The sequence below is a fragment of the Girardinichthys multiradiatus genome, chromosome 4, assembly GCF_021462225.1.
Source record: "Girardinichthys multiradiatus isolate DD_20200921_A chromosome 4, DD_fGirMul_XY1, whole genome shotgun sequence".
Lineage (NCBI taxonomy): Eukaryota > Metazoa > Chordata > Actinopteri > Cyprinodontiformes > Goodeidae > Girardinichthys > Girardinichthys multiradiatus.
The window spans coordinates 10074568-10096745 of record NC_061797.1 but is presented as its reverse complement, the minus strand read 5'-3'; the positions used below and the strand labels follow the sequence as shown (position 1 = coordinate 10096745).

At 38.7% G+C, this 22178-nt stretch overlaps 1 protein-coding gene across 1 annotated transcript in view; it reads right to left on the bottom strand.

The window, feature by feature from the left end:
• itfg1 (integrin alpha FG-GAP repeat containing 1) overlaps positions 1-22178 on the bottom strand; it is a 213706-nt gene that overhangs the window by 87472 nt on the left and 104056 nt on the right. Inside the window, exons 11-12 of the mRNA XM_047362733.1 lie at positions 6921-7071; positions 6069-6177 (exon numbers count right to left, since the gene is read on the bottom strand). Coding sequence (XP_047218689.1) covers positions 6069-6177; positions 6921-7071 — 260 coding nt within the window. The remainder of the gene's footprint in view (positions 1-6068; positions 6178-6920; positions 7072-22178) is intronic.

The following is a 22178-nucleotide window of genomic DNA, read 5'->3' as shown; positions in this document are numbered from 1 at the left end:
AGACTCAACAAAGTCAATACCCCAGTGGCTGCTGTTCAATATTGTGCAGGGGAGGGCCAAGTGATGTCATCTGCAGGAAACAGGATTTCATTTTCTAGAACACAGGTCTAGATCAGGCTGTCAATAGAGACACTGCACTGGCTGACATGATGCGCCAGGATTAAAAAAAGAAACTTCACTCTTACAGTCTCACTTGGAAAGGTGCAACGCTATTACTCACGCTGTCGAAGACATTAGAAAAGCAAAGAAAAAAACAAAACAATTTCCTCTCGGGAGAGGTGGGGGTGGGGTTCAGGGTGGATGTGAGGCTATTAAGCTGCATTTGACTGAGATAAATAAGTTATTGTTACGATACAATAGATAGAAGATACATTTTTTTGATGCTAGCTGGTTTGTAGTCAACTAGATGTAGAGAAAATACAACACAACCAAACATGTATGAAATACAACCAAAGAAATGTAACAACTGAAGTCAAATATAGAGGAGAAGCTGTGGAGCTGACAGAGTTCTCAACAACATGTCAGGGAAAAAAAGGATTCTCAGTTTGCATGCATACTTTTTGAAGTGCTGCAGTGAGACAAGACATGGATACCGAAAAGAACAGCAGTGTTTAGAGAGACAGCACCAAAGGAATTCATGTTGAGGCATTAGGAAAGAGGACGTGTCAAGGTCACACATAGAACAACCAGCACACTGGAGCTGTCAGGAGAAATAAAAAAAAGGGTTTTTTATTATTTTGCCTTTACTCCCTTTTTCAATTCAAAATAATAGATTTTATTTTTTATTTTTACCTTTACCAGAATTTAGTCCTGTTTTAGATTATAAATTGTTAATGTTGAACCTACAATGCCTGGAGAGGATCTAGATCACGATGTGCCTCTTGTGATCCATATGCTGCTGCTGCTGCTTTTCTCTGTACCCCAGGGGTTTCATTTACAGAGGGGAAAACATGCAGAGCTTCACGCCACATCCCTTTTCGTCTACCCAGTCTAATTACCCAGAATCCCTAAGCACAAGTATTTCAAAATGCTTTTAAAGAGAAAGTAAACAATATGGTTTAAAAAAGAAGAAGTAAAAGAGAAGTGAATTATAAATGTTCCATGTGCACCCTTTAAAAAGCATCATCAGAACCACTCATGAAAACTCATTCATGGGCCAGTATGACATTCTCACAGTAGGATAACTAGTGTAGCAATCTTCAAAACTGGACAGTTTTCATGGGAATTACCTGAAGTGTTTGGGAATAAAACATTACTGTCACTTGCATGAAAGGACATATTCTGGTGGTTCTGGATCTAATAGTTAAAAACAGGCTTGTCATTGTCCACATAAAATATATACCTACTCAAAGAAAGAACCAGTTTGTATCAAAGCAGCCTCATTTCAAAAATCATTATGGAACTAATTTCAACCTTTTAGATAATTACTTTGCAGACTGGGCCTAAAACTGTGGCTACTTGAATTAAAATGATCTCTTTGCAAGTGGATCCATAGTTTTGTTATAAAAGGACAATAGACTGTTTCTACCCATGCCATCTCACCCTAGGTAGTGTCCTCCTGACTAACTCCACTCAGGGATACACTTCAAGTCCCCTGCTGGCGACACCACAAACATGTGCCTGCCTGCACCCTGACTTGTTTTTTGTTGACTGCATCCTCAGTGAACTATTGCTGCGATTAGAACAAATATAACACAATTGTCGCAAATTTTCAGCAGCAAAGCTTGAAAAACTGTATTTTAGGCCATGCACGTCATTTTGTCGATCTAACTGGTGAAAGAGAGACTGTATTGGTGCTGCAGGTCCTCTTTGTCTCCATCTCAAATGAAGACCACTAAGGAGGGAAAGCACTAGTCATTAAAAGGGGATGCATCCACTTTTTCAGCACTTAAATACATTTTGTTGTGTACTTTGAGTCTGTAGAAGTGGAGAAAAAGTTTTTGTCTGTCATCTGTTACATTTTTCCAACTGTTACGTCACAGTATTTGCTGCGAAACTGCTAAATAAGGTGGACTTCCAACTGATCAGTTTCGCGTATTTATTTCCTGTTGCAATTTAATAGTCCAAGCTCCTGAAAAAGAATATGTTTGGTTGTTGGGTGTTTTAACCCACTCAATTCATTACACCATCCCCCAGCATCAGAACCTCTTCAAAGTGCCTGGTGAAATTTTATTTTTCATGGAAATGTTCCTACATCAGTGGGAAATTCCTATTTTCCCACTTCAAGGTCGAGTGCCTTCAGCAACCTTCACCAGTATCAAGAAGGATTTGCCAAAAGACTTCATCTGATTAGGGGGTCAGTTATTTCTGTATGGAAACGACAGACGCAGCAAAGTAGTAAGCTGCAAATAACGCTAAAATGACAACAAACTTTATTTTAGACTTGAATTTTTGTGCGTTGATATGAAGTTGTGGTCATTGTTTCGATAGCAGTAGCATCGTGACTTCTGCTTATGTTAGTGCTGGGTGCTGCTTTTAGCTCCTTGAGGACAGAACTGCATGTTTTAGTTAGTATTATTAAACAGTTTTGCATTGTTTTTGCCGTTTTTATCTTGTTTCTACACCGCTAGATAATCGTATCTCTGTTATCAAACTACAACAATGGCCGGAGGTGTTAAAGTGCAGAGCTCTTTGACCTCGAGGGGGGCAGGGTGTAAAGGGCCTCAATAGCGTTTAAAGAGATAGCAGCAAAACGACTTGCTCTCAGACGTACCTCAGAACAGGTAAAAGAGGAGACTGTGGAGCTACAATAACAAGGAGTTCAGACCAAAGCATTGCAGTTCCACTTTATATAGATCACAACGATTTAAGTCTAAAAAGGAAGGATTCCATAGCATGATATGCCCCCTTTAAATGGTCATAAACATGCTAACTCTCTTCGAAAAATGCTAACATTAGTTTAGCATTTCAGCAAACTGCTCTCCATGAAAACGTCATCGACAAGGTGCAAGTTTATTGAAGACTGTAGATGAATAAAAGAGTCAGACATACTGTATCTTCAGAAACAAATGCTAAAACTATATATATTTTAGGTGACATGTTTTCAGTGCATTAAAGTAGCTTTTACTAGTTAACCTGTCTTGGAGCAATATATTAAAGTAGTTGCTGCAGAAACTGCAATAGGGACAGAATATCTGTCGCTTTCATAAAAATCTCAATAGGAGAGATTACGGCATCCAGAACGTCACATTTTACCACTTTTGTAAGCTAGAGATTTTTCCAGCATATACTTGGTACTGATTTCATTACCTTTAATGAAGTATTGGATTAGGGCTCAATGTTTCTTAATACATAACACCAAATGACTTGGACTGATATCAAAGATCAAAAACATTCGGATCAGGACATTCCTAGATGCAATAACTGATGGCACTGGTATCCTGCAGTGATGAGTCATTGAACAGGCGGGACCTTGAAGAACTCAGAATGGGCGCAGGGCAAACAAACTGCATTAGTATGGAGAGGACAAGGACAATGCTAGTGGACTCCACGCTCACATCCTCCTTCCTTTTGACACTGGGAAAAACATCTCTGCTGCTGAGCCTAGTTAAATCCGACCAAAAACTAATTCATTGTAGCCTCTGTCCTATTAAGGACATCTACGCCAGCAGGTGTTGCAGCAGTGTGTCCTTTATCACGAAGGACCCCACCCGTTCTGCCTATGAACTGTTTGACCTCTCCTTTCTTGCAGGAAGCTCAGACGTCTTAAAGTAAAAACAGACAGACTCAAATGAAGCTGTTCCAAGCGGCTGTATAACTTAGAAACTCCCTGCCCTGCTAAATGATTCTTAACATTTATCTTACTATGGTGGGCTGCTACAATCACTGTCATTTTTCTGCTTTTGTTTATTTGTGCCTATGTTTTCAGATATTGCTTTCTTTTGTTGTTTTTATAGACCTATATGTAACTTGCTCTAATGATACCCTGCAGCACCTGAGCCCTTTTTGTTTTCTTGCTCATGTGTAGACATATAGAAAGCCAATAAAACAAACCTTAAATCTTGAAAATAGCTAATGGAGACACCTCTAATATTGATCGACAGCAATAACATTCAACCATTAACCTCCCACATATCAGCTTACACCACAAAGGTTTCAGTCTAGCTGGAGGCCTAATTACTGATCTCAGCCACCTGCTTGACTCTTGTCACTTTTAGAACTTGTACTTCTGAGCTACTGTCATGATTTCTAACAACAGTGTATAAATAGCTCCTCCCTTTTCAGAAGCTGAAAAACTAAGGAATAAAAAAGATTTTATTTGCATATATATACAAGGGTTGGACAATGAAACTGAAACACCTGGTTTTAGACCACAATAATTTATTAGTATGGTGTAGGGCCTCCTTTTGCGGCCAATACAGTGTCAATTCGTCTTGGGAATGACATATACAAGTCCTGCACCCCAAAGTGGCTCAATAATATTTAAATCTGGTGACTGTGCAGGCCATGGGAGATGTTCAACTTCACTTTCATGTTCATCAAACCAATCTTTCACCAGTCTTGCTGTGTGTATTGGTGCATTGTCATCCTAATACACGGCACCGCCTTCAGGATACAATGTTTGAACCATTGGATGCACATGGTCCTCAAGAATGGTTCGGTAGTCCTTGGCAGCCCATCTAGCACATGTATTGGGCCAAGGGAATGCCATGATATGGCAGCCCAAACCATCACTGATCCACCCCCATGCTTCACTCTGGGCATGCAACAGTCTGGGTGGTACGCTTCTTTGGGGCTTCTCCACACCGTAACTCTCCCGGATGTGGGGAAAACAGTAAAGGTGGACTCATCAGAGAACAATACATGTTTCACATTGTCCACAACCCAAGATTTGCGCTCCTTGCACCATTGAAACCAACGTTTGGCATTGGCATGAGTGACCAAAGGTTTGGGTATAGCATCCCGGCCGTGTATATTGACCCTGTGGAGCTCCTGATGGACAGTTCTGGTGGAAACAGGAGAGTTGAGGTGCACATTTAATTCTGCCGTGATTTGGGCAGCCGCGGTTTTATGTTTTTTGGATACAATCGGGTTAGCACCCGAACATCCCTTTCAGACAGCTTCCTCTTGTGCCCACAGTTAATCCTGTTGGATGTGGTTCATCCTTCTTGGTGGTATGCTGACATTACCCTGGATACCGTGGCTCTTGATACATCACAAAGACTTGCTGTCTTGGTCACAGATGCGCCAGCAAGACGTGCACCAACAATTTGTCCTCTCTTGAACTCTGGTATGTCACCCATAATGTGTGCATTTCAATATTTTGAGCAAAACTGTGCTCTTACCCTGCTAATTGAACCTTCACACTCTGCTCTTACTGGTGCAATGTGCAATCAATGAAGACTGGTAACCAGGCTGGTCCAATTTAGCCATGAAACCTCCCACACTAAAATGACAGGTGTTTCAGTTTCATTGTCCAACCCCTGTATATATATATATATATATATATATATATATATATATGCAAAATATTTGAAAAAGCAATATTATGTTTCTTCACTTCAAAATTATGCACTTTGTGTTTGTCTGTCATACAATGTTCCCCTAAATTACACTGAAAATTATGATTGGGACAAAATGTAAAAATTGGCTATGGATACTTTGGCACCGAAACTTTGAACAAGACTGTATCTAAATAATGCTTCACTTATTTTTTTACCCATTATTGAGGCTGATAGCGCAGAACCAGGGAAAGTGGGCAGAATATGTATGTTGGCTTTTGGGACGCAGAAGCTTAGTGCCTAAAATGTCCATTTTAACTTAATGGATTTGGAATTGAACACAGAGCACAAATGAGCTCCAGTTTTCAGCCCCAACTGAGTAACTGCAGACTAAAAAAATCTAAATTATATGACAGATAATAGTTATGACCATCTGCTCTCTGGATTGGGGAAAAGACTTGCTTGTGTTTAATTGGTCTAGGAGGGGCTGTTAGAGCAAATAAAAGAAAAACTAGTGTGTAGTGTGCTGACGACAGTTTTAGAAAAACAAGGTCTTTTCTGTTCTTCGTATTGCTCCTTTTACACAAAGGAAGAGAAAGGAGAGAATCTGGCCAGTAAGTCACTTACCCATCACTTTAACAAAATAGGCATCAGCTTCAAAATTGTTCTTCAATGCATGGATCATTAAGTCGTCTTTGCCCTCTGCCTGGCTCAGGATGAGCATGTCTAATATTCCCTGCAAATATAGATAAGCATACAGATAAGAAACAAAACAAATGGCGAAATTTAGCACTAGTAATTAAATCTATAGAGACAAGGACATATTATGGACTGTAGGACCTCAGACACACAATATGTAATCACTGACTGACTTTGAGTTGGGTTGCTTATATGGATCAGAGCATATATGATGATGTTTTACATCATGAATAAACATGTGTGATGGTTGTCATATTTTGCTCAGCTTTAAATGGTAATATAGAGCCAAAATGGAGATAAATCAACCTGCACAAAAAAATAAAATAAAGTCACAGTAAGTTTAAGGGCTGTACAAGAGCAACTAAAGTGTTATAGAGCTTTTAACTTCATCACTGAGGTCAAAAATTAATCTAAAAGGCTGTATCGTCCTTAATCCAAATCTAGAAAATTCCTTTTGAGAACAAAAAAGAAACTGTAAATATAAACCCTTTGTTTTTGTCTTGGTAGACAAAAACATAATTATACACTTTTGTGCACCTAAGATATATAACATTCTTGTTTAATCTATGAGATTTATTTATTTATTTTAACAATTTTTAACAATCTTGTTCCTAAGCACTTTTGAAATGTTCACAAAGTCAGGTGAGTTTATTTGAAATTTTAACCAAACTGGATAAAGATGATGGATGTTAAAAATAAATCGCGGGGACTGAAAAAAACAGATGATGCATCAGAACCAAGGTGAAGAGTAGCAAATAATAATCAAAATGTTCTACTCACGTCCTCATAGATGTCAAAGAAAGTAGCCACGACAGCCTTCTGGATTCCTGCCAGGTCTGTTTGGTCCCAGAGGATGTGAAACATTCTTCCTACACTAGTACAGCTGGGGATATTACAGGGAACGTTCTCCAACAGGAAGGCCCGCTGATCACTAAAGAACAGAGAAAAACACTATTTATTATTGACATCTAACAAGATGATCGTGAGGTCTGGTTGCCTTTAGTATGTCATTGATTCTGCCTGTCTAAAACAACCAGGATGTCTTGTCTGATAATACAATCAAAAACAATTACTGTTTTAAATTAGAGTCTCAAATAATATTTCTGAAACAAAAAGGTACTTCTTTTAAAGAAGATTTGGGTTTGACAGAATAAGGGCTCTCTTGGGTTGTAGTTATAAGAAAATGTGGAAAAAAAACCTTGAACTGCTCTTGTACACAGGTAAAACTAACATGCACACAGGAACAGAAATTGCCATATCCCCGCATTCCTCTTCCATCAAGCTCCTTGGTCAGATCTAAAACATATTCTTTTTATTTTACAGCTTTGCATCTGTTCTTGTAAACACATGTGGCCTTGTTCTGTAAATGCAGACAGACTGTGATTGATTTACTATAACTAAATGAAATCCCTACAGCTCTAACCGTTTTTCTTCCACGACGTCTACCTTTTACTTCACGTGCTCAGAATGTTTCAACACCATGTTTCACTGGGGACCTGAATTGACCTCTTTCTGCTTCTGTTTGGGGATGATGCTTCACACATTCTTCGACCCTACATATAATGACGAACCCTCCGAGGTAGAAAAAGTACATTTTAAACTCCTTCTGGAGAGGATACAAGTAATATGACACAAAATGATATAATGTATTATGGCATATTTTAACTAAAAATCATTTGAAGCATGAGGCATAATTGCATCTGGCATAAAAGAAGCTAAAGAAACTAAACACATATAACAAATCAATTAAAACCTTTAAGCAAGAGAGACCAAGAACAAAAAACATCTAATTTCTACACATAAGCAATAGTACTTAAAACACAGACTTATGTGTGTGCAACATAATGAAGACTGAAGTTATAGCAGAAGTCAGTGATGATATTACTTGGCTGTCAGTGTTGGGACATTTTACAATAAGTTACCGTATTTACAGGCCAATCTGTTGCTTTATCAGAAAGCAGGTTTGGCTTAGCACTTTTACAGATTTTTGACAACATTTTGTGGCTTTACAAACACTATGCAAGTTTTCCTACCAAACTAGTTTCAGTTCTAAACTGGTGCCATTCTTCGTGTTTCCACCACTGGAAGCACCAACTCTAGCACCAAAAAACTAAAGGAGACCAGCAACCAACCAAAATGTTGTAGGGGCTCCATGTTTAAAACTGTTATGAATAATCTTTATTAATATGCTCATAGCTGTTTTTCCCATTTATACCATAAATCCAGAAATAAAGTATAAGTTCTAATGTTTCCCTTTTGTTAAAATAGGATAAGAATGCTCATAGACATACAGTACAAGGATAAATGGCCCAAGGGTTGTCATGAATGACCTGAGGCTGGGGAACTGGGTTTGATAGTTGAGCAACCGGTATAACTGGTTTGATTAGAAAGCTACAGCACACTTAGATTAAGTATGGACACCCTCTACTACACAACCTAACAGATAGACACCACAATGGTGACACATAGTCTTCTGATAATCACTGAGGGAGTGCACATCCATTGCGTTGGAGTGCCAGATATAAAAACTGTATGTGACCTTCTATCGAGACCATCATCCTTTCACAGACGGCGACGGTCCGAGACGGGAGCCTCAGCGCTGATCTCTGTAATCATTCCTCTGCCTTAATTTAGATTAAAATAAGATAAAACGTTAGAAACGGGTTGAGTCGTTCCTTTAAGAGTCAGTGTTAGTTAAAGTGTGTGATTACTTCTGGGGACCAAGGACCGGAGGAGCTCCGAGGCGTCTGACCGCCAACAGGATGCGGTCGCTCAGACAAAACTGTTGAGCTACTTTTGGTGTTGGCCTAATAAAAATTAAAAAGTGACAACACTGAGCTTCACTGTTGATAAAAGGTTGGATTAGCTCACTGCTTAAGCAGGTCAATGTACACACAGCAGTTCCTTCTGCTGAATCTGTAAATACCATTTTTGAAATGTACCTCCTGCTTGCAGCACTGCTGGTAGGTTCCTGATCTGAGGTCAGTCTAAAATAAAATAATCTGTTAAACTGGAGAAATTGAGACATCTGTGTGCAGTTATACTGTAATGAACAATGTGATTAGTGAAAATGTATCGGTCTCTCAGCAAATATACCATAGGGAGGGTCAAACAATTACAGGATGAGACGTTTGGTCTTGTGACAACATGGCTTTGAGCTGGCTGGTGGAATACCAATCATTTTTTATAGAACCAGTAAAAAACATGCTCTTTTTTCTGTCTTGGATTCGTGAAAAGAATGTTGTGTTTTAGTGCAATTGGAGTACAAGAAAATATGGCTGTCAATTAAAAGACATTTTATTCAAAACATGGGTGATGCAGCATGTGGAAGAAGCAGTAGGGAACCATGACTTCCCACTGGCCAATAACTATCACTGCTGTCATCTTTTGAATTTGTTTGTTTGTGCCTGGTCTTGTGAGCCCCATGGTTAACATCTTGTCTTACAGAGATCAAATAAGCTTGAGAACTGGTGAGGTGTGAAGTGACTTTGGCCATGATTGCACACAAATGAGCTTAAGGTGTGTTAAAAGGTCATTCTGTGTAACCCAAAAGCTCAGTACAGTTAGTACAGGCTGAGGAGAAGGACCCACTGCTGCAGTACCAGTTGCTCTCTGCTGTTGCTGAAGACTGATTGTGGTTCAGCTGACTTCACCAGTACATATTCAGCCTTCAAGCTTCTCAAAGGCGGTACAGCATGTGGAAATATGTCGGTGTGAAATTGAAGACAGAAATGTGCCGATACAAAATCCTTAGGCTGAACTTTAGAAGGCATTTGGTTGTCCAATAATGTCTGTTTGGTCTTTGTGAGAGTTGGGTACTTCAAAAGAATCCTTTACCAGGCCTGCAGGGGTTGTGATGGTGAGATGAACTCAAGATCATAATGAGACACACACTCCCTCACACACTTCTGTGAAGACACAGAAACACCGTTGCTTGCTGTATCTTGTTTGTGTGGCCAGCAGCTGACTGCAAACACAGCTTCTTTTGTTATTATAGACATACAATCAGTCCATCTGCAGTTTTCATAGCTGGTTCTCCTACTATGTCCTACAAACTCGGAAAGGGAAGACAACAGGGAGAAATAAAACTGTTTTTCTTTTGCATTTTTATTCACTGTGTAAAAGGGCTTTAAAGTAAATATAATTAAAACTACTTTGTAGCCATGTTAGCACCTTTGTGAAAAAATGTGAAGTAGGCCTACAGTATTTCTTTTGAAGTAACTGGTAATGAAAGCATCTAGTCCGCAGCGCTGGGCTGCAAAAAGTTTTTAAGAAGAGTTACACTGTACAGCATTAACAGAAAACTACAGGTGTTAAATAGTAATTCATGTTTGCATGTTTTTATCACCTATTGTTAACTAAAATCAATTTGACAGACTTAAAATCGGTTGTGTTAATCACGTTTTTTTTCTCTTTTGTAATATTCTGATGTGCTTCCCATGTCAAGTTCAGTTTTTTTGAGGTGTACCTTATGTTATTTCAAGTTCTACGTTCTGTTGAGATCGCTGTCTAATTAGTATACATATATTTGTGTGTCTTGTGTATAATATCTACATTGATGTTTACTTACATAAATTATGTGATGCAGTTGCAGCCCATTAAAAAATTGTGGAGAAACCAAATGCACTGACTCAAGCTACAGAAATGTCATTAGCTTATCTTGCTATGTTGTTAAAAGTACAACCAATATAAATCATTGTAGTCTTTCATGAGTGATAAATCAAGATTGTAGGAAAATGTTAACTACAAGACATTTGTACAATACTCTTACCTCATGTCTTCAATTATCTGGCGTAAAATACTAATAAAGAACAATTTATAGTGAATCCTAAAATACAACTACAAACATTCCTGCATCTAAACACTTGCTATAATTTACTTTCTTCAAGCTACCATTTCTTTATAGGGCCTCCAATATTTTCTGATCTTGGTAGAACTGCCTTCTTAGATTTTGCTCCTTGGTCATTGTATATTCTTCAGACTACACCAAAGCTAAATGCTTTAGCCTCTCTGAGAGAGTTTAAAGGTGTTTTTAAAGGCTTCTGCAACAGGTTCTTAAGCTGGACCTGGTAAATATATTTTCTAACTTGTTTATGTATGGATTTTGATGTTATTGTCAAAGACTAGCCTTAGCCAGGTATTCCCTAAAAAGCTAATCTTAAACTCAAGGGTTAAATACAAACAATTTCCTGGTTAAATACAAAGATTTCAAGATCAGCAATGCACAAGTTAACAGGGGGGCTTCTTCGTATGGGGAAATTATGTTTTTATTTTATTTTACTTTTCTTACAGTTTACATGGGCAGCTGCTGAGGAGGCACCAAGCTCACCATGCTAACCAAGGACAGAGAATGTGGTGTTTGGAGACAGAGGCTGTTAGCTGAGCTTGGTTGAGAGCTGACCAGCAAGAAACAACTACCTTGCTGAAAAAATGTTTGTCTCTTGGATATCAGGACAGATTGTTTGCAACTTCAAATACTCATGCGTCACATACAGATGCAACTAAGAGGTTGTGGTGCTTTTTTTGATTAACATAATTCCAAGCATTTGAATATGGCTGGCTGTAGAAATTGTTGTAGCAGCTAACTTCTACACATATAGGGTGTGAAGAAGTGATTTTTCTGCACAAGTCATTATTCTGGATAGCCCAACTTTCATCGAATACCTGAAGTGATAGGTCAACAATAGGTTGATACAGCAGTTAGTTGATATGGAGACTCTGGACGCAGGCTGGTAGGGGGACATTGCAAACCAATGAGTCACACTGACTGCTTAGGCAAGGTACACTGCTGCTTAGGTGCCAAGAGATGTGATAAATGCTGCTTTAAACTTTTCGCTTAAATCTTGCTTTGCTGCTCTAAGGGAAAATATCCAAATATCAAATTTGTCACAGAATTCATTCTATGGTATTATAAAAGGACTGATCAAAGCTCTAAGGTTCATGTAAGAATATAGAAAAAGCACAAATGTAAATAAATGAAAGACTATAAGTGGAAGATGAATAGAACCATCAATGTAGGATACGCTAGTTATTCACTTTGTTCATGTTGCAATATTCTTTCTGATATAGCTGCAGAAACATTATTCAAAGATTGTTTTTTAAAATATCCTTATGTCAGAAGGTAAGAGAGAAGGTTTAGGGTGCTAAAACCCAAACTGGCCATGTTTTTACTGGAGCATGATGTGATAGTTATAATTTTAGTTGTGAAAATGTGAGTGTGATTTGGTTTATAATAGTTAAAATGCCACATTATATAATAAATTCAAGCACCACCAAGTAATGTCTCTCGCAGAAATGAAACCATAATCTCTAACCTATGCTTTGTGCTCTTTCAGCATTTCCCTGTGCCAACAGTAGTGTAGATGTCTAAGGTTGTTTGCCTGGCAGCTTTGATTATAACATGACTTATGTGTCAGTACTTTTTTTTGAGTCTGTGTTTCCTTCTCTGCTTGCCTCCACTCTAATTGGACTCCAGAGGGGCTGTTGGCTAGGAGGAGGACGTCCAGCTAATAATGCCCATGACCCTTTTTTCCCTCCACCCCAAACGTTCAGGTAGGCCACTAACCTGCACCTCTTTGCATTTCCAGAATCTAGTAAATTTGATTATAATGAATGACTAAACTAATCTGACTACCTCAATCTTGATGTCCACTCCGCCCACTATGTAATTTCTTATTTTTTTGTCCTTCTACTACTCTACTCCAACACCATTGATCTTAAGATAAAATACTTTAATTTCCATTTTTACTTTCATATTCTGCTTTGGTTGTGCCACCAAGGACTCAAATAAATGCTTTCTGGTTATGCATTAGTTTTTTTGAGTATTCCTCAACATTCCCAGTCTGATGTTGTCCCTGTCCCAGCGTTGTTGGAACGTGGTTGCAAGCATCAATTTCAAAATGAGTGAATATTTACAAAAAAAGTGAAACAATTTCAGGTTATACAGGTCCTTCTCAAAATATTAGCATATTGTGATAAAGTTCATTATTTTCCATAATGTAATGATGAAAATTTTACATTCATATATTTTAGATTCATTGCACACTAACTGAAATATTTCAGGTCTTTTATTGTCTTAATACGGATGATTTTGGCATACAGCTCATGAAAACCCAAAATTCCTATCTCACAAAATTAGCATATAATTAAAAGGGTCTCTAAACGAGCTATGAACCTAATCATCTGAATCAACGAGTTAACTCTAAACACCTGCAAAAGATTCCTGAGGCCTTTAAAACTCCCAGCCTGGTTCATCACTCAAAACCCCAATCATGGGTAAGACTGCCGACCTGACTGCTGTCCAGAAGGCCACTATTGACACCCTCAAGCAAGAAGGTAAGACACAGAAAGACATTTCTGAACGAATAGGCTGTTCCCAGAGTGCTGTATCAAGGCACCTCAGTGGGAAGTCTGTGGGAAGGAAAAAGTGTGGCAGAAAACGCTGCACAACGAGAAGAGGTGACCGGACCCTGAAGAAGATTGTGGAGAAGGGCCGATTCCAGACCTTGGGGGACCTGCGGAAGCAGTGGACTGAGTCTGGAGTAGAAACATCCAGAGCCACCATGCACAGGCGTGTGCAGGAAATGGGCTACAGGTGCCGCATTCCCCAGGTCAAGCCACGTTTGAACCCGAAACAGCGGCAGAAGCGCCTGACCTGGGCTACAGAGAAGCAGCACAGGACTGTTGCTCAGTGGTCCACAGTACTTTTTTCGGATGAAAGCAAATTCTGCATGTCATTCGGAAATCAAGGTGCCAGAGTCTGGAGGAAGACTGGGGAGAAGGAAATGCCAAAATGCCAGAAGTCCAGTGTCAAGTACCCACAGTCAGTGATGGTCTGGAGTGCCGTGTCAGCTGCTGGTGTTGGTCCACTGTGTTTTATCAAGGGCAGGGTCAATGCAGCTAGCTATCAGGAGATTTTGGAGCACTTCATGCTTCCATCTGCTGAAAAGCTTTATGGAGATGAAGATTTCATTTTTCAGCACGACCTGGCACCTGCTCACAGTGTCAAAACCACTGGTAAATGGTTTACTGACCATGGTATCTCTGTGCTCAATTGGCCTGCCAACTCTCCTGACCTGAACCCCATAGAGAATCTGTGGGATATTGTGAAGAGAACGTTGAGAGACTCAAGACCCAACACTCTGGATGAGCTAAAGGCCGTTATCGAAGCATCCTGGGCCTCCATAAGACCTCAGCAGTGCCACGGGCTGATTGCCTCCATGCCACGCCGCATTGAAGCAGTCATTTCTTCAAAGGGATTCCCGACCAAGTATTGAGTGCATAACTGTACATGATTATTTGAAGGTTGATGTTTTTTGTATTAAAAACACTTTTCTTTTATTGTTCAGATGAAATATGCTAATTTTGTGAGATAGGAATTTTGGGTTTTTATGAGCTGTATGCCAAAATCATCCGTATTAAGACAATAAAAGACCTGAAATATTTCAGTTAGTGTGCAATGAATCTAAAATATATGAATGTTAAATTTTCATCATGACATTATGGAAAATAATGAACTTTATCACAATATGCTAATATTTTGAGAAGGACCTGTACATTAAATATCTTGTCTCTTGTAGTGTATTCAATTGGATGCAGGTTGAACAGCATTTGTGAATCATTGTTTTCTGTTTTTATTTACGTCCCAACTTCAGTGGAATTGGGGTTGTAGTACAGCACTATTTGTTCTCTAAGGCACTGATGGAACCTTCTACAGCCTCAGAAGCTAATCCCAATATTAATTTCTCTTTATGAGCTGGCTCTTTATGTGGCTGTACCAAACTATTAGCTGACAGAATGAGGCTGACATGAAAAGAAGGAGCCGTGCCTGAAAGTTTACTGAAGGGAAGAAGTGGGCATGTCCATTTGGAGGACAAGACAGAGAGACGGTGATATGTTTTTGAGTCCCTGTGGTGTTGTGGTTTCGCACCAACTGGACCCCGCGGTGAGGAACAGAAGTGGTGACTCACATCATCACAATCAAAGTCCAAGTGTTCTCTGGTACCGTTACTCCTTTCTATGGTCTGCATGCTCTGACAGGCTCTTTTTGTTCATGGTCATTTCTTCGTGGCGTCAAGTTCCCTCACCATGGTGCAGTATATCTTAACTTTCTCTGGAATCATTTATTTTGTTTGTTTTTTTAAAAACATTAAAACAACAAACAAAATTAGCTTATTTCTGATGCGCAGAAAATCAATAAGTGTAAAGCAAAAATAATTAAACACCATTTTATTTTTCCCTATTCCTAAAAAAGAGCTACTAAGGAGATATGAAATATAAAGTATAATACACAACCATAGTCAGGTTACAGAATTCTTCTTATCAACTAACTCAGCAGAGGGACGTTCCAGGTGCTAAAATGGTTGGAGGCAGAGAGAGAAAGATTAGTGCTTTAATGTGGGTACAAAATCAAGCATTCAAGTCAAGGACCCCATCTGTCCCATTTAAACTGTAATGTCTATGACTTAAACATTGGCTTTGTTCACTGTTATCCAGTGCCAAAGAGGGTGATTTAGTTTCTGATACAGCAACAGACAGCAAGTTAACCTTACAGTGAACTGAACAAGTGCCTTGAAAAAAGCAAAGAACAACAGCTGTGGTATCTGTTTCGTCAGATTATGATGGATAATCCTGCTTTAGAATGGATGGACCTACTTTCTAAGGGTGTATTCACACCAGGAAAGTCCTTTGGTCCGCTTGTTTGGTGCAGACCAAAAGCTGACTTTATTTTTTTTGTTTGATGTGGTTCGCTTTCACATTGTACTTTTTGCAAGTGAATTATAATTTGTAAACAAAGCAATGCATGTGATGATCATTGCTGCTATTGGACAGAAAGGAGGAAAACTATCATGGAAGACCTGTGTGCTGCATTTCTGTTCTGAAAAGTTTTCTGTTATTACAGCTGCAAAATCATTGTGAGGGTCAAGAGCAGATCATTCATCGCAGGTTTCACGACATTCTTTAATTTTGTAATAGCACTGGAGAATGCTTGCTGCATGTTGAAGGAGTCAGTGTGCTCTGAATGCCCTGACCCAGAGCATACTGGCAGCAGCGTTGCTAAGCAAAACAGGGCAGATCAGGTATGATTTTTCGTAATGGTTCCTGTAGTTGGGTCTGATTGAGGCCGGCTCGTATTCACACCAGAAGCGAACCACACCAGAGTCTGTTTGGAAGCAGACAGTGACCAGCTCAGAAAGTGGGTTTCGGTCCAGTTTGGTCCAGATCAGGGTTCCCTTGAGTGTATTCACATATTAACGACCAAGGGAAGATCGAACTCTAGTCCGTTTAAAGCAGACCAAACATGGTCGGGGTGAATACACTCCAAGAGATGATGTACACTTAAGTGGCCAAACTACTCAAGTATCTTGTCTAAAACAATCTGAATTTAGAGATGTGTGACACTTTTATAAATAAATAAATGCAAACATACCGTCTCTTTGTTTTGTTCCTAGAAAGCTGCTTAATTTTCATTGTTCAAAAGTCATATGAGGTCAAACCAACCTCAATATTTTGGAAAGTGGCTGCAGAAAACAAACAAGGCAAATATCTCATGCTACTCAACCTTCCACTGTAGTATTAGCTACAAACCCAGAATACAAACAGAGCCACCCTGCTTTCAACATACAGAGACGGATGGATTTTAAATGGCATCGCCTAGCAACAGCCTGCCTAAGCTTTTGGCAGCTGCTAGGTTGGGCTGAATAATGATAGATGGAAACCTGCACAGACACATAAGTCTGTTTACACTTACAGAAACAATAAAGCTAAATTAATGGAACCAGGCATGGACCGGCATGAGATTCTTATAGTTTAAAACAAAAATGTTTAGCATAATCTCACTGGTTTCACTCCAAAAGAAAATGCAACAATTACTCCTATTACTGCTAAAATAATAAAATAAAATAATAAAGCTTATAACAGTTATAATTAATGTGATATGACAACTGTTGCATAGATTTAGACAAATACCTAATAAAAATAGAATAAACACACACTAAATGTAAAAGTAGTTTTCAAGCGCTTGTTTAACTGACGATATCTTTCTGTCCATTTTGCTCTTTATAGAATAACACTGGGAGCAGGGCTCCACAATATTATTAAAACATGACATTGGGATACTACTTTTAAATACTGCAACGACCGATTAATTACAATTTCCCTTATTAGTCCCTTTATTTCCCATCATCATAATATCCCCACTACCCTCCCTGAGTTTTAGGATCTTGTTAAGTAAGATCTAGATTAAAGGGGGCATAAACAACATGACTGGACAAATATTGTATTGTGAAGCATAGTTGTAATGCAAGGGACCTGAAATATTACAGTTTACCAAAAATTACAACTAAGTAGTGCTTTGCAATTTGGATATTGCACAGGTTGAAATTGTGATGATGATTGTGATTCAATATACTGAGCAGCTCTAACTGGGAGTCTAACAGGCTGATTTTACCCAGTTAGTCAGCTATCTGCTCAGTCACAGCCTGTAGTGAGCTGTTTAACAGATATGTGACTTGTAGCTTCACTGGCTGTAGTTTTAGAACAGCCATACCTTAATAAGAAAAATGGATGGTGCTTCTGTCAACAATATTGCTGTTTTTACAACTGAAAGTATTTTTTAAACAGCCGAATTTGAATTTTTTGTAAGGGAGGGGAAAGTCTTATATTAGCAAGCTAATTAGCAGTGCAGAGCAACCGGTGGGGAAAGGGCAACCCTGTATTAATCTTCAGATGGAAAAAACTCCATTCGTTTCAGCAGTTTTTTTTGGCATCTCATTAAAAGGACTATAAACCCTTGGAAAAGTATGACTGAGAATTTTCAAGATTTTATTTTCATACTAGTAAAAGGCCCAATTGGAATTGGCTGCTTTAGAGCACTTATCAAAATACAAAGTAAAGAGATGTCCAGATAAAACACTGTCATTTAAAGCAGGGCTATGCACATCTAGTACTCAATGGTCTATGTCTAACAGGTATAAGACATTTGTTTCATGGAAATGGGTGCATGATCTCTTCTGCACCTCATCAGGTTCAAGAAACACCTGGGAGCTAACAGTCATTTGAGTCTGGTGTGCTGAACCAGGGAAAGAACTACAACATACAGGATGCCGGTCTTTGAGGGCTGACTTTGGACACCACTAATTTAATGTCAAGGAAAAGACAATTTGATCAAAGCCAAAAATCAACTGAATAATGTAGATGTTTTTATTAGGTTTTATTATTGCCATAATCAAATGCAAATGTGTATGTTAAATAATTATTACAAATCCAACAAGTGATTGTCTGTTTGTCACATTTCATATTTTCTAACATTCTTCATTTTAAAACATACTAAAGGAATAGTGTTGTGTACATTCAAGCTAGTTAACATACAGTCCTCTTAGTTTTATTAAAGTAGTTACGTGGGAAATTAGGAACTGACCTTTAGCTGGATATACCATTTATATTGCAACCATTAGGAAGGGCACATCTACGGCCATATCCAAAATACAAGAAGCAGGAAGTGATTACATTTGATGACACCACTCTGGCACATTTTCGGTCTCCAGATTTAAAAATATGTCCGTTAATGGATTATTCTAATTTGAAGAGAAAAGATACACAACAATCCCTATATGAAGTAATATAGCCCGCAAACATATTCTCCATACAAAATTCACTTCAAACATACTGTATTCACAGTACTACAGAGGTAAAGTTAAATGTCTTCTTTCTTTCTGATGGGCTGTTGACGGGAAATACTTTAACCTGTTTCATATTTCAAGCAGCTCCACAAGTACATTAACTAATAACTTTATTCATGGGTTTTTGACAGTGCCGACACAGTTAATTGTGAAATGTAAAAGATAAAAATACCGAAAAAAAAGTAACGTTTTGCCTTATAAGCAACAAGGACAAAACAGACTAAAAGTGAGGACCAAGGTTTTAGAAGCCATACGATATTACCTGGCCCTGACTGTTTTTCGCCAGCATCTGCAGAAAAGTATTTTACTAGTCAGTCAGTTCAAAGTACAAATCATGACAAGACTGTGCTTAAAGGATGGACCTGCACAAGCTAGTAATGAAAGAACTGCATACAGAAGAAAGGAAAGCCTTTGAGAACAGAACTGCTCAATAAGTACTAATTTTTGGATAATTTTGAACTTCGTTATTTAAATTTGTATTGAGAATGGTCATTCTGAGTAGAGTAGGCTCTCTGCAAGGGCTAGTGAGTATGATTTTAATCTCAGCAACCATTTGTAAATACAAAGTCTACAGAACAGAGTGTAGAGGTGAAGTGACAGCTGCGATGCAGCCCCCGAAGGAAAAGCAGGCAAGAAAAAGAGCTTCACATATACAGGAGAAATGTGTGCTATGGTATTGTAACTTTCCATGTTTCAGAAAACAATAGGCATCAAAAATTCAAGTGAGTGCCACAATACATTTTAGATCACACTGGAATCGAGGTGGAGGTAATATTTTTTATTATTAAATGTGGATGCTGTCTGTAAACTACTAGCATCTTTGTAATATACAGTATGTGAAAAGTCTATGTACATGTAAAAGTAGACAGACAAATACTTTTGGCTATATAGTGTAGATCTCCCAGTTCAAGAAAGGTATTTTGGTGGATAACTGTTTCTAAATGATTGCCAACTACACCAACAGTTTTGCAGGGGATGCAATTACCACTACCCTACACAAATTACTCACTCGTGTGGACAATGAATACACCAATGCCAGAATCCTGTACAATGATTTTAGGTTTAGCTTTACAATCCTCCCCTACAGACAAATAAAGAAGCTTCTCCTGTTTGGCCTGAACAACGGCATTCTTCTCTGGATTCTAAGCTTTCTGACTGAGACCACGGTCAGTTTGCACTGGAGAAAGACCTTTCCAACTCTTCTCTTGTCCCCTCAAGGCTGTGTGCTCAGACCATTGTTATTCACACTGTTAACACTAAACTCTGCATCCATACATGAGCAACACATGATTAATAAATTTACAGATGGTCACACATCCATCCATCCATCCATCCATCCATCCATCCATCCATCCTCTGCTTTTCCAAGTGTCAAAAGGGAAACCCTGTTATCCAGTCATGTTAAATTAATAGTACAGGTCTGTCAGACTGCAACACAGCCTTCTGCCTCAAGCTGTTACAATACTGAACAGATGTTAACACTATGTACTATACATTGATCCTCCTTTCAGTCATATATTTTAATTAACGTTATTGTCTCAGAAAAAAATCGGGTTAGATTTGTTGTGTGCTATTTAGCACAGAAATGAGAAATTAAATAAAAAAATGAATTTTTAAATGGAACAATGAAAATAATAAGCTGTGAAAAAACATTCCAACACTTTCAGGATAAATTATCTTACAATATAACACATTTACTGCAATTCTGTATTCTGTAACAGTCAGGCTAGTCAGGCAGGGGTTAATATTATTCTGTTACTGTCAGACACTGAGCCTGACCTACAACTTGAACAGTTCTACACAGAAATGGGTCCAAATGTGGGTTGTGCAGATATGCCACATGTCTCCAAAGCTTTTGCTGTCTTTGCACTAATTTGTGAACCTCTGCAAAGACGGCGATAATAATTGAAGGTAGATCTTAAAAGACAATAACAGTTCCAGTCTCTGGGATTTGGAATCACCAGTAATCAGTAGCATGCTGTATACAGAGCATTGTGACATGCTGTCATGTAGCATCGGGAGGTACAACAGAAATCACTTAAGTTCAGCTGTCTCCATCTGTGACCTCATTTTGTACTCCAGAAATAGCTTCATCACACCTCACGCTGCTACATGCATACAGGCCTACATGGAATGCTTACACTCCTGTCTGTATGTACGCATGCATGTTTGCTGGACAGCCTGCTGGAGGGCAATGTGTGGCATTTAAACCATTCCTCTTACGACGGGGGTTCTTTTAAAGCTGGGCCGGACCATTTCCACATCAAACACTTCCAACCTGCAGGATACTCTGTCTTCCTGAGGGTAAAAGATGAATTTTAAATATTTTTGTGGGTGCCTGTGACCTCCAGTGAAATTAAAGGCTACCTGAGTGCCATAAAATGGTAAACTGTGGTACAGAATTGTTGTTGTTACAAAAACAATCAGACACAATAACTATGTCTGTTTAGTATAATTTTACTGAAGAAAAAGAAACACCTCAATCTGAAGAAACAACTTTAAATATTTTGTTCATGCAGGTAAAAGCTTAATTTTTCTGGCAAGGTCTAGAAGTTTAAAAACTAACTGCTGGAATGGGGCGCAGAGCATAGAGTGCACAACCCATGTACAGAGGTCTAACAGCACAACAAATTCAGACTTAGCATGGCTTTTCTTGTCTTTGACCACAAGATGCTACAAGCTTGTTGTCTGATTTAAAAACACTCATTGTGTTGCTTGCAAGGTCTAAGAAGGCTCTGAATGCACACAGGAATGGAAAACTAGGTTAGGTATGGAAACAATGAGTTGGAGAAGTGAATCAATTTATAAATGCCATCCAAGCAGTGGAAGAGCCTCCCTCCACCCTGCTGGTGGATGCTCACTGAAAAACAGCCTACATCGCTACTTTCTGACTCCAGTCCCCAGCCTAGTTTATTTGCAACATACCTCTCAACAAACCCGCTCCTCAATGTTCACTTTCTTTAAACAGACATGGATGACAGATACACTCAAAGGAGAGGAAACTTCAACCACTTCCATTTCCTGACTTGTTTTAAAGTCAATCACATTACGTCCACGTGGCTCTCCTGATATAATTTTGTGTAGCAAAGTGAAACCTACACATTTTACAAAAGAGACCAATTTAAAGCTTTCACCATCTGTAGCACTGCACACACTGGTATTCCTTAGAAGACAGAGAAATTGGCTTTAATAGAGGAAATATTTTAGCTGCCAAATAGAAATATTGCGATCTCTGAGTTCTGGGAACAGAGGTTATTCTCCAAAGCTTATAGTATTTAACTTTTAATTCTGATAACAGCAGTGGATAAACAATGAAATGTTTAAATGGAATTTCTACATTTTCATGATAGTAATTACC